This window comes from Camelus bactrianus, chromosome 2 (genome assembly GCF_048773025.1).
Source record: "Camelus bactrianus isolate YW-2024 breed Bactrian camel chromosome 2, ASM4877302v1, whole genome shotgun sequence".
NCBI classification, from domain to species: Eukaryota; Metazoa; Chordata; class Mammalia; order Artiodactyla; family Camelidae; genus Camelus; species Camelus bactrianus.
In genome coordinates, this window is record NC_133540.1 from 87,342,663 (window position 1) to 87,359,743 (window position 17,081).

The 17,081-nt window shown below is 38.5% G+C and overlaps 1 protein-coding gene across 9 annotated transcripts in view; it reads right to left on the bottom strand.

Annotated features, from left to right (window-relative positions):
• CCDC158 (coiled-coil domain containing 158) overlaps positions 1–17,081 on the bottom strand; it is a 69,960-nt gene that overhangs the window by 45,690 nt on the left and 7,189 nt on the right. For 8 of the 9 annotated variants that reach the window (XM_074345575.1, XM_074345615.1, XM_074345605.1 and 5 more), the window contains exons 3-6: positions 12,043–12,186; positions 6,044–6,261; positions 465–574; positions 24–351 (exon numbers count right to left, since the gene is read on the bottom strand). In XM_074345575.1, the coding sequence (XP_074201676.1) occupies positions 24–351; positions 465–574; positions 6,044–6,261; positions 12,043–12,112 (726 nt within the window). In that variant the 5' untranslated portion in view covers positions 12,113–12,186. Of the gene's footprint in view, positions 1–23; positions 352–464; positions 575–6,043; positions 6,262–12,042; positions 12,187–13,202; positions 13,274–17,081 lie in introns of all 9 variants that reach the window. The other variant, XM_074345554.1, reaches the window with a different exon arrangement.

The following is a 17,081-nucleotide window of genomic DNA, read 5'->3' on the forward strand; positions in this document are numbered from 1 at the left end:
GACGTAGTGTTCTCACCACTTACTGGAAATATCCTCCCTTTAAGAAAAGAAATCTCTGTGTCTAATTCTCTTAGGATTTTACTAATAGCTGGGCCCATGCTGCGGAAGTGGATGGTAGACATGCTGTCGTGTTCATATATTTTCTTGCCTGAGGCTTCTTCAAAGTCAGCTAGGATTGCTCGGATTTCTTGAAGCACTCCCTCATGACTAAGCATCATCTTTCTTAGCTGCTCTATCTGTGTGTTGCTGTCTTTCAGCATATCCTCCTTAAGGCATTTGGCAGCTTCAAGTTCATGAACGGTATTTTGAAGCTGATTTCTTAAATCCTCCTGGGACTGACTCTCCCTTCGTCTATGAAATAAATAAAAGAGAAGAAATAATATTGATAAAACTCAAATTCACACAAGTGGTTTCAAACTACAAAGAGTAAAACTTTAAGATAATTTCAGGTAACGAAACCCAACCTGATGTCAGCCACGGCATCTCTCTCCATCTGCATCTCTTGAAGTTTTGTTTGCAAATCGATGACTGACTGTCTTAGGTAAAACTTCTGTTTCTCATGCAATTCATTGCTCTGAAAAAAAATGTCCTGCAAATTAGTCTTCATTAGAGGGACATATTTTCTCATAGCTAATAATTTCCCAAAATCTATATATCAGTGATTTATTGTTGTGTGTACCCCCTTCCCCTTTTACCACTGTTTCATGCCTAATTAATTATTTCTCACCTAGATTTCTGTAATACTTTAGTCTCACTGTCTCAGCCTTGCCCCCTTTCAATTCACTCTCTACTTTACAACCGAAATACTGTGTCTAGAACAAATCTGACTTCTGGCTCATGACAGAGATAGGAACAAGCTCCACTCCTGAGAACAGGAGAACTGGTTGAAATTCTATACATAGAAAAGTCACCCCCTACCTCCAACTGACTTAAAATACTTGGCAGCTGACAACCGCCATTCAACAACCCAGGTGTTCTACTGCAAAAAAACTCACCAAGATCTCTAAAATCAGGCACTGAGAGATCTCCCAGCATAACAGCTGATGCTCTACCTAATTACCCTAAAGTAAAGGCATCAAGTTCTGCCCATACATAGAGAGACGCCATCAGTTTTTTTGTTTGTTTCTGTTTTTGTTTTACTGTTCATGCTAGAGTAAGAACAAAAAGCCAAAACCCACTGAACACTTGAAGGAAGATCACAAAATAAAAAAGAAATCAAGATAAACAAATGAGCAAATACCAAGAAGAAAACATTTAAAGAAACGAAGGTAGACATTGCAGCAATGGAAGAATACTTCCAAAAACCTGCATTGCGGAGAAATCTGAGAGACATTTTAGCTATAAAGTAAGAGCAGGACACCATGCCAAAGAACTGATCAGAGGAGAAAAAAGAGTTCCTGGAAATTAAAAATATGGTTGCAAACTAAAAAGTTACAATAGAAATACTGAAAGTCAAAAAATGCCCCACAATAGTAGAAAAAAAGACACAAATTTTGAAAGAAAAGGTAAGAGATTTAGAGGTTCAACCTAGGAGATAATATCTGACTAACAGGGGCTTCAGAAAAAGAGAGCTAAGAAACAGAGGGAGAGAAACTATCAAAGGAAAAAAAAAAACAACTGAATTCCTCAAAGCTGAAAGGCACAAATCTGCAGACCAAAAGGGTCTGCTGAGTCCCTGGCACAGTGAACGAAAAAACAAAAATCCACACCTAAGCACATTGTAGTGGAATTTGAGAGAGAAAGAGAAGACCCACAAATGACAAATGCTGGAGAGGCTGTGGAGAAAAGGGAACCCTCCTACACTGTTGGTGGGAATGCAGTTTGGTGCAGCCACTGTGGAAAACGGTATGGAGATTCCTCAAAAGACTAGGAATAGACTTACTGTATGACCCAGGACTCCTGCTCCTGGGCATATATCCAGAAGGAACCCTACTTCAGGACGACACCTGCACCCCAATGTTCATAGCAGCACTATTTACAATAGCCAAGACATGGAAACAGCCTAAATGTCCATCAACAGATGACTGGATAAAGAAGATGTGGTATATTTACACAATGGAATACTATTCAGCCATAAAAACCAACAACATAACGCCATTTGCAGCAACATGGATGTCCCTGGAGAATGTCATTCTAAGTGAAGTAAGCCAGAAAGAGAAAGAAAAATGCCATATGAGAATTCTCATATATATGTGGAATCTAAAAAAAAACAAAACACATAAATACAAAACAGAAACAGACTCATAGATATAGAATATAAAGTTGTGGTTGCCAAGGGGGAGGAGGGTGGGAAGGGACAGACTGGGAGTTCGAAATCTGTAGACAGTGACGGGCATATGTAGAATAGATAAACAAGATTATACTGTATAGCACAGGGAAATATACATAAGATCTTGTGGTAGCTCACAGCGAAAAAAATGTGGCAATGAATATATGTATGTTCATTATAACTGAAATATTGTGCTCTACACTGAAAATTGACACAACATTGTAAACTGACTGTAACTCAATAAAAAAAAGTTAAAAAAAAGAGAAGACCCTAAAGTTTCCAAAGATGAACCTCAAGTAAAAAAAATCACCTACAAAGGAATAAGAATCAGATAGACATCTGCCCATCAGCAGCAATGCTTTCAAAGGGCTGAGAGAAAATGGCTTTCAACTTTACCCAGCTTAAGTCATTCTCAGAATGAAAAAATTCATGAAATGTATGTACCATATACTCTTTCTTAGGAAGTTTCTAAAGATGTGTTTTGACTAAATGAAGAAATAAACCAAGAAAGAGAAAGAGAAAAAACAGTGAATCCTGGAAATTATGAATCCAACCAGGAAATTAGTGATAGGAGTTTCAAGAAAATAGTTATACAACAGACCTAAGAAGAAACTCATCTAGACTAAAGAACAGAAAACTCCTAGTGTCCTGGGTCAAAGGAGGGTTTGATAGAAAACCTATATGATAATTTTTTAAATGAGGGTATGAAAAAGGTAAATAGTATACGGAAAAAGAAAGGCAATTAGGAACCACAGGAAAAACAAAAACTACACAAGGAAGGAAATGTAATAGGACACTACCTGATTCTGCAGCTGACACTGTTTAGATAGTCACTGTAAGGGAGGTCCCTTACCTTCTTCTCCAATAGTGCAAGTGAATGACTAGAGTAGTCTGAACCTTGGACAGTAACAGTGGAAATGAAAGCAGATTTAAGAAATATATATGAGGTATGTTGGTCAAATCTGGTAGTAAAGTGGATATCAGGTTAAAGGAAGAGATATCAAGGATGAATCAGGTTTTTACCTTGTGTGTATAGCTAGAAGAAAGGTTTGGGGGAAAGATCATGTATGCATTTGGAAATGTTGAGAAACATTTCATGTAGAACTGTCATGTAGGAACATATAGATATACTAACTTGTGTGGAGATCAGTTAAAAGGTTTGACTTAAAATACAAAGCAAACATTCACTGGCATAAAAGTGGGAACAGAAGCCATGGGAAACACTATGTCTGTTACAGAGGGTTTTGCTGGAATAAGAAACTGGAAAAGAACGAGCAAGAGGAAAATCAAGAGAGGTGTTTCCAAGACACCTAAGAGAAAAGAGAGTTTCAAGAGAAAAACAATTGTCATGTGTATCTAATGTCGTTGAAAAGTCAAGTAAGATGAGGAATGTAGAGCATCGACTGGATTTAGCATCATTGCTTAACCCTACTGTAGCACCAATGTCCTGCTACTATCATTTTCTGTTTTAAGTATCTCAGCCATAAGACTGTAGGTGTGTACATAAAAAGGACCACACCTTTTCCACCTTTATATATCCATGCTGGTATAATAGCTGTTAATAGGAGGTTTGTGCTAAACATTACAAGTACCCAAAAAGCCCTAACATTTACTGGTTTAACAAATTTATTGGGACCAATCAAGTGTTACACACACTGCTAGAGGATAAACATGAAAAATTAATTAAGACACTGTTTCTTCTCTCATTGCTACCTCTGTGTTTCATCTAGCTATCTATCTATGTATCATCTGTCCATCTTTATTAGTGTACTTATCACAAAGTATTGTCAATATTTATATGCCAGCTCCCTTTCAAGACTATGAACTCCTTGTGAGTCCTATCATATTCGTCTTTGTATCCTCTGTACTTAATACAGTGGCACATCACTTTTAGCACTTAAAGTTGTAGTTTTTTTAAGGGCTCACAGTCTTATGAGGCAGGACAGTGTATTAATGACTACAATAAAGTGTATTAAATACTACAGCAGATGTGCACACAAAGAGTAATAACTGTGTACAGGAGGACAGACCTACTTGTGTCTAGAAGGAAGGCTTCAGAGAAGGAAATGCTTGAGCTGAGTCTTGATGGATCGTAAGTTGCCAGGCAGACAGGTAGAGAAGAGGAAAGAACCTGGGCAAAGGCATGAAGGTCTAGGACAGTGCAGTACATCCAGGGAAGAGCAAGTAGCTTGACATTGCTGGAATGGAGGGTACACACAGGGAACAGGTAGCAGAAGAGGCTAAAATGCACAGGGAGAAATCAGATCACAAAGGCTTCTGTATGAGATAAGTTTGACTTCTAGGCTATAATATATGTCATTAGTTATAATATTTTGAGCTATTCAAGTTTCATTAAGATTATACCATGAGCACAGCAAAAGAAACATTAACAACATGAAAAGACAATCTATGAAGTGGGGAAAAATAGTATCTGCACATCACACATCTGATAAGGGGTTAATATCCAAAATATATAAAGAACTCATACAAATCAATCACAGAAAAACAATCCAATTATAAATGGGTAAAGGACCTGAATAGAGATTTTTCCAAAGAAGATATACAAATGACCAACAGGTACACGAAAAGATGCTCAATATCACTAATCATTAGGGAAATGCGTATCAACACTACAGTGAGATGTCACCTCACACCTTTTAGAATGGCCATCACCAAAAAGACAAGCAACAACAAATGCTGGCAAGGATGTAGAGAAAAGGGAACCCTGTGCACTGTTGATGGGATTGTAAATTGGTACAGCCACTATGGAAAACAGTGTGGAGGATCCTCAAAAAGCCAAAAACAGAACTCCCATATGATGCAGCAATACCACTTCTGGGAATATATTCAAAGGAAAGAAAAACACTATGTTGAAGAGCTATCTGGACCCCCATGTTCATAGCAGCATTATTTATAATTGCCGAGACATGGCGACAACCTGTGTCCACTGACAGATGAATGGATAAAGAAGTTGTGATGTGTGTGTGCTTATATATATATGAATATTATTCAGCCATAAAAAGGAGGAGATCCTGATATTTGTGACCACATGGATGGACACTGAGGGCATTATGCTAAGTGAAGTAAGTCAGACAGAGGAACACAAATACCAAATGATCTTGCTTATATGTGCAATTGAAAAAAACAAAAAAGAACTCATAGAAAAAAAGATCAGATTTGTAGTTTCCAGAGAAGGGTGGTGGGAAGAAGGGGAACTGGATGAAGTGGTCAAAAGGTACAAACCTCCAGTTATAAGATACCTAAGTACTGGGGATGTCATGCACAACATAATGACTACAGTTAACACCATTGTACAGCACATGCAAAAACTGTTAAGAGATTAAATCCTGCGTGCTCATGACAAGGAAAATAATATTTTCTGCTTCTTTTTTTAAAATCTATATGAGATGATAGATGTTAACTAAATTTACTGCAGTAGTCATCTCATGGTATATATAAGTCAAATTATTATGCTGTACACCTTAAAATTCCACAGTGCTATATGTTGATTTTTTCTTAATAAAACTGGAAAAAATATACAATTAGGTCAAGAGATTATGACTAGTTATTAACAAAAAATAAATAGCCATGTAGACTTTTCATCAGCCCTATTTTTAATACTGAAATAGAACACATAGGCCAAATTAACCAGTTTAACCAATAAGTCCATTATTAAGTTTTTCTTCCAGGAAGTTTAGGCTCTGTTCCAAATCACTGTGTCTCACTGTCTTCCCAAAACAGCATCAGGTACTGGAGGAAAAGAATGCAACTCACCTCATTTAGTCTTCTCTGCAAATCTTTGACTTGATGTGAATATTCTTCCAAAACACGTTCAATGTGCTCCTTTCCAGGGTAAGGAATGGCTTTTCTGTGAGAATCAAGTTCCACTTCATATTTAGGGAAAAAAGGAATCTGTGTCAAAGTCCCAGTTGAAGACGTGTTTTCAATTACTGTTCCACGAATAGAGGACACAAAAAATGGACTCGAAGAACCTAAATATTAAAGAATTAATTAATTAACAATAATAAGATAATTTTGTGGGAAACATCGTCCCTGGTGATTCCTTTACTGAACCCTGAAGGAGCTCGAGGTCTCATGGGGTAACAGACCAGGGGAAATCTCTCAGAGAGCAGAGCACAAGGCAAAGAGGAGGAGCAGGTCAGGAAGGAGGAAGGGTGTTTTCACCTGATAGTGACCAAGGGACACTTGACGGAAATGAGCCTTGAAGCATCTCTGATAAGACTAAACTAGTCTGGGAGGCAGGAGAAGAGGAAGGGTACTCCGGGCCCTGGGAGCACCATCCTTATTGGCCGAGAGTCTTGAGGTGCCATGGCACATTCTAGGTGAAAGGAAAGTCGTGGCCAGATATGAGAATTAAAACATAGGACAAATCATGAAGGGCCTTTGGTCACGCCAAGCAAGGAGTCTGGATTTCATCTTGAAAGCTCTAGGGAATCATTAAAGGACTTGGAAGTAGAGGGTAACCTAACTAGACTCTCTGGCTTCCGTGTGGAGAGTGGCTGGATGGGGACAGAATGAGGTAGAGAACCCAAGTAGAAGGCGGCTTTCCACAGTGCAGGCAAGACACAGCAAGGCTCTGCCCTAAAGCAGAGGCAGTGGTGACAGAAACAAGGGCGTGGATTTAAGAGGTATGGTAAGTAAGTAAGAGAGAAGGAGACGTCAAAGACTTCTCTTCAGTTTGGGGTTTCAGCAACATTCAAGTAATGATGTTGACTTGCAAATACTGTACATGGACTTGGCGTGTGGGAGAGTGTTTTGCTTTAGAGCTCAGGATTTGTGAATCATCCTCATGTGAGATGTGAGTGCTAGTGAACCCCTGGAGCCAGTGGGATCACCTAGGGTCGGTGAACAGAGTGAAGAGACAAGAGCAAGAAGAGCGCTCTGAAGAAATACTGATATTTAAACAGAAGACAGAGGGAGTAAAACCTAGTAAGATTTTCAGAAGACGCATGAAGATTTTAGAGTATTATACTCAAGAACCACCCCTGGCTTGGACTGAGGGACAGAGGCAGTGTGAGATGGAATGAGGCTTTTCCACAAGCAGGCTGAGAAAAGCCACTCAGCTGAAAACATATGCTACCTTTCATGCAAAAGGAAGGAGCACTCCAAGTCAGACCCAAGCGTCCAGTAGATAGAGCCAAGAACCGCGGAGAACTACTCCCAGGCCTGAGTCCTAATCAGGCAATGGTCACCTCGTGCCCAGCTGGCTTTTAGAACTGTGACAGACACATGTGCTTATGTTTACTGCTTTTCCAATAGGAGTGTGGGTAGTGGTTATCTTATGCCTGGCTCCCACTGGATGTTGGGTGTCTCAAGCCTTCAGATAAAGAGGACCTCTACTCAAGGAGCTATATTTAAAGGACTACAATTGAGGAGTTTCATCCATACTTGAATCTAATTTAGATTCAGTGATTCTGGCGTTTGAGTGAAAGCTACAGTGGGATCAGACTGTTCGGGGACTTTTTAGGGGAGTGAATGTACTTGGCATGTGAGAGAAATGTAAATAATTTGTGACCAGAAAGAAAACTGTAGTGGTTTTAAAATATGTCCACAAATTCTTTGATATGCCCTCCTTTAATAGGTGGAGGTTAATTTCCCTTCTATTTGTAAGAAAGGAGAAACAAGAGTGTATATGTATGTGTATGTGTATGTGTGGCATTTGCTTAATTTTGCAAAAAGGAAACAACGTAAGAATAAGACAGAATCTCACTAAAGCAGCTATCTATGGGGTATAGGGATGGGTGGAAACAGAATGGAAGAGATAAGAGATGGTAGGAAGACTACTGAACATACCTTTTTATAAAGCTTTCACCTTTCAGCCAAATACATGTTATACACGTTCAAAAAATAAAATGAACTTGAATACTAACAGGAACAAATAAACCTAGGTGCACAGTAAGTTGATAACATAACCTCACAGAGAAAACAGTTCCTTCTAGTAACTTTAGAACACAGCACCTAACTATATGTGAACTTAGTAGATAAGCTGTTAATGAAGTATTGTTATAATTCTGAAATGATTTTGTGTGTACTGTAGAAAGAAAAAAATGAGTAAATATTCTGAAGGTTTTTGAAACTTGAGTTTTCACAGTAAGGGAGATTACAGATATGGAATGGGGGAAGATGAGGAAGAACCCTATGGTACTGAATTTGAATTTGAACATACAATAAAAAAAATCTAATTCCAAGCTTTAGAAACTGACCGCTCCTAGACACAATGACATGTCAGTAGCAATATGCACATGACATCTTGGTGTCTGAACACTGCTTTCTACTAAAAGAAACCAGGGCTCCTTAGCAAACGGCTGATTCTAGGTCTGGTGGAACAGGCAAAGTACAATGTGAGCCTGGAACATTTTGATGTGCCAGGAAGCAATGAAGTGGGTCATGTTTTAAGACAACACAGAAACTGGCCTAAAGGGGCTGGCCAAATTTGATACAATTGAGCATCAAAAACAACAGTGACAGCAATGCATTCCAGCACTTTGAATCGAAAACAATCTATGGATCTATAGTGATAATAATGAAAAGAAAGGTTTTATTTCCTGAAAAATGTAAGCTGATAACTATTCCTAAAATTAGAAAATCATCAATGTAATAATTGATTCAGGTGAGGATCTTCAATTCTAAAACCATTGGATGAAAGGTTATTTAGTACTAGGATATTCACAAGGTCTCAAAGGGCCTCCTATAGGTGACTTATTAATTATAAAGGGGAATTATAACTTTAAATTAGTGAGATCTGGCATTATGCGCTCCCTGAAGTATGATGTAGAAGTATACAATGTCACCTATATAAAACTCTTGCCAAATGAGTTTAATCTGAATCTAAACATGAGAAACAGTCAGAAAAATCTAGAATGTGGGACATTCCATAATACAACTGGTCTGGACTCTTAATTAAAAGAAAATGTTGGTCAAGGGGAACAAGCTCACTGGACTTAGCAAAAAAGAGAAAATCTAGTCACTGCAGCCAGAGTGATTTCATTGGAACACTAGGTTCAAAAGTCCTACGGCAGTAGTTCACAGAGTGAATGGATGGTGAGGATGTGAAGGCAGTGAACGCAGACTTGTCTTGCAGAAGGCACAGCTATGAAGGAAGAAGAAATAAGGAAGCACAGGTTGAGGAGAAGGTTTTATTTTTTGTTGTTTTGATGTGGTATATTTACTTGTTAGTATTTTTAGACTGGGAGCGATTTAGCATGTTCACTTTGATGGATAAGTGCAAATGGAAAGGGATGGAAGAAATCAGAGTCAGAGGGGCCCAAGATTCTGCAGAGATTCTGGAGCCAAATCTCTGAGGAGGCTGAGATGGTGAGAGTGGGAGTGGGAATTAAGGCATGGAGAGCAAATTAAGAAGGTCCCTCCCCCACCGAACTATGAAGAGTCGTGGCTGTGAAAAACAGTGACATTTTCTCTGGACATTAGGAAATGACGTTATCTGAGAGTGAGAAAGAAGGTGGGAGGGTAAGGGACTAGAGAATGGTATAATTTTGAAATAAGTACTGTGGGAATTTAGAGAGAGAACTGGCTAAGATCATGAGAAAGATATCCTCAGCAGCTTCAAGGGCCCAGTCGGGATGGGAGGCTATGACTCTGAAACGGCAAATTGGTGGAAAATCGACATTTGTGTATTTTCTTCCAGCAGCCCAGTACAAAAATGGAGATGGCAGTCAGCCTGATAAGGACTGGGGTTTTCCTGTAAGAGTGCAAAGAAGAATAAGAGGAAAAAAAGGAGGTGAGGATCCTGGCAAATAACTGGCTGGAACAATGAATGACGCAAAACAAAGTGAAGACAGGAAGAGGCTGATAGTTTAAGGGAAAACAACGGGAACCACAGCAGCTGTGCTCCACCTCGGCTGTGAATCAGGGTCATCTGCAGAGCTTAAACACACACGCAGTGGTGCTCCAGTCCCCCTCCACAGCACTGACTCAGGATCTTCAGGTGAGGGTCTAAGTCATCTAACAGTTCAAAAATCTCAGAAAGTGATTCTGACAGGGGACCATGGTTGAGAACCACTACCTTCATGAGGCAGAGAAATCAGTGCTGTAGGAAGAAGGGAGTGAGAGTGCTGGGAGATAGGAGGCTGGACTACACAGGTCCAGCCCTTCTCGGTCATAAGATCCAAGACAGGGAAGCGAGTAGCTCAAGTACAGGTCAAAACGATTAGAACTAAAAAGGCCTGGAAGCTGCGAGTCTACGTCTGAGACAGTCATCCACGAGGACAACGACATTACGGGACGTGATGTGTCTGAGGATGGAGCCACAGCCCATGTGCTAAGGACCAGCACCCCTGATGGAGATGAGGGACCCAGTGCAGGTGGGGAGGTGAGTGAGGGGAACCAGCAGGTTAAGGGGCACAGTTGGGTGGAGGTGGTGATGGCATGAGCAACCTAGGAAGCAGAAGCTTTTACAAAATAAGGGTGCTAAAAGAAAGGTTTTTAAGGCCAACCAGTGAAACAGCGGAACTGTAACTGAAAAAACAAACTTACAACAGACCCGTAAATTCTAGATGCATTCTTTCAGATGACAGCGACAAGACAAGGAAAGCAGGCAGGGCTGTCAGGTCATCTGCCTGACTGCCAGAAAACCCATTCTCTGTCCCATCTCTGTCCTGCTGTGTGTTGTAGAGAACTGCTTTTCCCAGGCCCCTGCCCAAACGTTTCTTGGTGGGTTAGCAGAGGGAGGTGCTGGGAAAGATGAGGAGGCAGGAGGTGGGGAGAAGCTAAGGGACTGCTCCTCTCTCTGGCCTCAGATGGGCTTCGGGCAGTGAGTGTGGCTTCAGCTCCCGCAGGCGGCCGTCCCGTGGTTCCAGCTCCGGCTTCTAGGCTGTAGAGCAGTTCCTGTTCTCAGGGCCCTGCTAGCCCACAGGCTGGGGCAGCTCCCTGCAGCGGCTCATCTCTGGGTTGTGTCATTCTCCATGAGGCTTCTCAGCTCTTTCAACACCTGTGTTGTCAGTTCCCTGTGTGAAATGCCACTTACTTACTCTACCTGTTAGTTTTCCTGCCTGCTATCTTCTGATTGAAATAATTTTCTTTAGAGTTGATGGGGGCCTGAACTAGGACAGTAATCACGGGAATGAAAAAGAAAATGCATTCAAGAGATTTCTGACAACAGAGGGAGCAGGACCTGGTACCTGACTGGAGGAGGGCAGGGGTGCAGTAAGGGAAAAGAAGCCAAATGATGCAGAGTGCAGGCTTAGAGCAGACCGAGGAAGAGGAGGCATGTAGATAAACACAGAACATGCTTCAGTGCCTCAATATGAAAGAATCCTCATACCAGAAAAGTAATATAACAGATATGCTATTTTTAAAGGACTAAAAAACTTCTTCCTCAAAAAGCAGAATTATAAATCATCTGGTAAACATTCATGACTGAGGTCTGTGCCCTGCAGTTAAAACCAAAACGTACTGAAAAAAATAGCAGTTTGTATGAATATTATGAAGACTGCTTAGTTCTAATTTTTCCCCATTTAGGTTTTTTTTTTGTATTTTTTTCTTTTTTTAATTGAGTTATAGTCAATTTACAATGCTGTGCCGAATTCCAGTGTAGAGCACAATTTTTCAGTTATACATGAACATACACATATTTATTGTCGCATTTTTTTCGCTGTGAGTTACCACAAGATCTTGTATGTATTTCTGTGTGCTATACAGTGTAATCTTGTTTATCTATTCTATATATGCCTGTCAGGATCTACAAATTTCAAACTCCCAGTCTGTCCCCATTTAGTTTTATAAAAAACACATACCTGCATTGGATGTAATGCCACTACCTGATAAAAGATCTTCATTATTTGATTCACAAGGTTTTTGTTCCATATTAAGTATCTGCTACGTCTTCTTAGAGATCTTGAAGTATGAATGCTTCCCTACTTAGTTCTTTTAGTTCTTATCTATAAAGACAGGGATGCAATCTTTAATAAGGTATTATGAAAAAAGTTCACAGAGGAGGAAATGACTTTGTTCATATTTGAAATTTAGTAATAATTTTTCAACAGGAAAATATTTACACAGAAAAATTTTATTATCTAAAATTAACAAGTGAACAGAATCTTACTGTAAAATTTGCTTATTTTAATGGCCAAGTAGCTGACTGAAGACAACCTGAAAATCAAAAACTAACACTTTAATTATTATGAGTATCAACACTCTGATTTGGGGAAGACATTTTCTCTTCTTATGTCTGTCTCTCTCATAAAGTTGTATTGTCAAATAATAGAAGAAAACACTTCTCAGTAAAAATCCACAAATTAGGGGGGAAATCACAAATCAGCAAATTGGAAATCATTAATAAAAGTTTAAAAACTACTTTGCTATCACGTAGTGCTCAGAATTTTAGATTATGCCAAGAGAGGACTTCTGGTTTGGAGAATATGTGTGGTGACCTGGTTTCAAATCTCCCCCCTCATCCTCTGAAAAAAACATAAAATCAACAAGAAGAACAAATACATAAAACCACATGGGCTCCAAGCCTTCGGCATTCCCAGAAGACAGAGAATACCACAATCTTCAAATCACCTGTCAGCAGAGGGGAATTTTTTCCAGAAGTGCTCCCACACTCTACCTACCAGCACCACAGGCCTGTGGGTACAGACGACAGGAGAGGAGAGGTTGAAAAGACTACAAGGAGCAGAGGGCTGAGAGGAAGCACAAAGTCACCTCCAGAAAGTGAACAAGAAAAGCCAGGACACCAAGCACAGGTTGGAACTTGACAGTCCAAAGCCGCGGCTGTGCAGAAAGGGCTTGAGAGTGTCAGCCTCAGAGAAGAGTGTTGGGGGAGAATCAGATACAGAGAGAAGAGGTGGTCTCCCCTGAAGACATGGCAGTAAAGGCAAGAAGGAAATGAGAAGGGAAAAGTCAGGAACCAGCAGAAACAAAAAGAAGCAAGATAGGCCGACAGTGCTCCTACCTCTCCCACCCAGCATCACCATCATCCATACAAGAGGAAGCGCAGAAGATGGCTCTGTCAGACGAGGAGTCCTGTCCATGAAAGAAATAGGAATAGATAAGCGTAGACCATAGACCACATCCATACAAAACTACCGCAAAATGTCAGGAAATGTGATAAAATCTTTTCTGCTCATGAGAAGTCCCTCCCAACCCCTCCCCACCAACAAACACGAAGTCAAAGAAAACTGTAACACACACTCCAAACTTTACCAAATATTCCCAAACAAGCACTTGGGGATAAAGTAAAGTCACCCTTGAATCAGAATTATAAAACCTAAAAACAGAAATGGACAAGAAACAAAACAAGCAAACAAAATGAGAGTTGATTAAATGAAAGAAAGAGAAAAAAAAGACAAAATTATATCAGAAATGAAAACCAAATTACAAAGTACAAGGGAGGATAGACATGATGTAAACTTAACAAAGACACTGAAGAAAGTCAGGAAAACAACCAAGAAGATGAAAACTGAGATACAGAAGAAAAAAGGGTGAGAGAGCAAATGAATGAGATGGAAACAGGCAAAGGAGGTTGAACACAGCTGGTGTCCCTGAAGAAAAAAAATCAAAGCAATGAAACAGAACTATTGTTTAAAACTATAAACCAAGGAAGTTTCCTAAAATAAAGCAAAAGACTCAAATCTACACATTTTTCATACTAGGGAAAAATCAACCAAGAATGATCAACTCTGAAATACATCCTAATAAAACAATATTAAGACTTTAAAGATTATGAAAAAATTCTCAGGGTCTTCAGGCAAAAAAGGATGAAATAATTTACAAAGGCAAGAAGATTAGAATGGTATCAGATTATTCAAAAACAATATACAAAGCAGGACAACAGTAAAACAGTGTTTTCAAGAAATATAAGGAAAGAGAGTACAATTAAGGACATTATATCCAGCCAACACCTCCTTCAAAAGATTCAAAGCCACAGAAAAGCAGTTCTGAATGTGCCAGAACACGGTACACATGTGCCCCTCCAGGGAACCTACTAGGTGGTGAAGCTTCCTCCAACCAGTAGATGAGCAGCAAACGTGGCAAGGTGGTAACAACTGGTGAAAATCTCTGGTTTTTCCGTAGGTTTTAAATTTTTCAAAGCAAAATTTGGAAAACAGGTAAGGATGAGTATTTTTTTTAAATGATGACTGGGAAAACTTTGAAAAAAGACTGATGATGATCACTTAAATATTCAGCTGCAGAGCTGAGACTAAAACATGGGTGGGGCAATGGCACTGAAGAATAACATATCAATATTATATATGTGACAAAGGAGAGCAGAAGTAACTAAAGATGGGAAGAGAGAACAAAAGGGAAGGTAGAAGACCACTGGTTGTAAAGAACGCCATTTAAATTTGACAAAAAGCAAAAGGGGTTTCTTACTTTAAGAAAAAGGGTTTATAAGTGCAGCATAGACAGCATTAAGGCAAATGTAACTACTAGAAAAAATAAAGAAGAAATACTAAATAGACATAGTAAATATAATACATGCAGTAATTACACCATAAGATAATAATGTAATAATAATGTGACAGAATTTACGCAGTCATATCAATAAACCCAAAGGGACTTAACTCGCCTATTTAAAGAATAGGATTTTCAAATTGGCTCTTAAAAAAATTCAACTCTGCTGTACACAGAGGACACTAAAAGGCAATGATTCAAAAAGATTACAAATAAAGTGATGGGCAAACATCTGCCAGGCAAATAAAAACAGTAAGAAAGCACCGGTTAAAATCCTGACATCATGCTATACACCTGAAACCAACATTGCAAATCAACTACACTTCAATAACATTTTTTTTTAAAAATCCTGACACCAAACCAAGTAGTCTTCAAGCCAAAGGGTATTAAATAAGACAAAGGGCACTGAAAGTTAAAAGCCACAATCCACAATAAAGATACACTACTTCTGACCCTATGTACCATTTAACACAACAACCACTTAGATGCAGTAAGAACTGGAAACACAGTAATAATGAGACTTTAACAGGCCATTCAGTAAGTCAAGTGGCCAAAAAATTAAATAAGGATATAAAAGATTTAAATGAAATAATCACTAAAGTAGACTTTTTAGATATATATTGAACACTACACTTGGGTAACAGAGAATATACCTTCCTTTCAATTGCACATGGAATATTCATAAAAACCAATCATATTCTAGGGCACAAATAAAAGATCAGTAGGTTCCATAAAGTAGAAATGTTACAACCCCCCCCCTTCTAGTCACAATGTAATAAAACTAGAAATTAAAACTCAAAAGCAAAAAGCTCTCTCCACTTGGAAATTAAAGGGCCTTCAATTAAATAACCCTTGTGTAATAAGAGAAATAAAAATATAAATTTTTAAATCTCTGAAAAATAATGACAAGGAAAACACCATATATCAGAATCTGAGATACATTAAAGCAATGCAAAGAGGAAAATTTCTAACCTCAAGATATTTAAACACCTATTTCTATTTTAAAAGAAGAATGAAAATAAGTGAATGATTTTTAACACAAAAAGGTAGGGGAAAAGAGTATAACAAAAGAAAGCACATGGTTTTCTTCTTAATGAAGAAAACAGAAAAACAATACATCAAATTAATGAATCAGAATCCTGATTCTTTAAAAAACTAGATATAGGCAAGGATCATCAAAATGATGGAAAAAAGATCACATATAACATACTGCTTATCATTTTTACATTAATTCACAATGTAAGCACAGTGTTAAATTTTTTTTAAAAAAACCTGTGAGCTAAAAAGATTTTTTTGGAATAGAATTCCTTTTTATTTCACTCACAGTTTTTCTCTTTAGATTACTGAGGTGCCATCTGTCAAAACTACAATTAGATAAATTCTACCTTAATATGTTTCGTGCTATCATTTTTAGGAAATAAGTACTAGGTAGGGAGACATTCCATAAAGAATTATAACAAATGGAATGTTAACTCAAGATTGCTAGGCAACTTAAACATTCTAAATAGAAGAAACTGCTGTTTGGAAAAAAAAACTCTCATTTAAACAAGTTTTATCATGAATGTTTGCTAAGTAACTTAAACACTAAAATGATGCATTTCGAGATTCTTCAGGGTGATGAAAGACACTAAGAAAATGTAAATTACTAAATAATGTTATTACCATAAATTACAGAAAGATCAAAAGCATGAAGGAATGAGCAGGACAGGCAGAATCATAGCCCAGCGCTGGGGGACCATACACTAACGCCCTCTGCTTGATACCAGAGTCGTATCAGGAAGAAAACAGAACCTACAAGCAAGGTAAGCTGAGTGGGAACTAGAAGTTGGAGAAGAGAAAAGAGAAGAAAGGAAAAGGTCTGACTTTGGAATATTCCATATGAAAACCATGTTTTCCTTTGGCGTAAGATAATGACGATAAACTCATTAATTCAGTATCCAATGACTGGTGGTAGGCCATTGAAGAGCTGCAGTCTTCAGAGGGAAATCTTTTTCTTGGAAAGTTAACAGTTTAAAGAAGACAGCATAGGCTTATTTACTTAAACAAGAATTTAAAACCACCATTTATTCGTAAAGAGGCTTAGCACCTCTATTTGCCAATGCTGCCAGTTCCTTTATGTACCTTAGGGTAATGAAGCCTGTCTTTAGAAGTATTTGCAATCTAGATTTTTCACTATTTTAGACTGAATATATGGTCAAATCTTTCTGTGTTTCTCTACTTTCATTACACCATAAGAACTGAAACATTATTCCTATTCTCAGGCATAAAACTTACTAAATTACTAAGGATTCCTGGAAAAAGGAAGGTCTTTTTGCCTCAGTAAGTTAAAAATTGTGAAAATGCTGCACTTTTTGATTTGGGGATCATAACATGAACT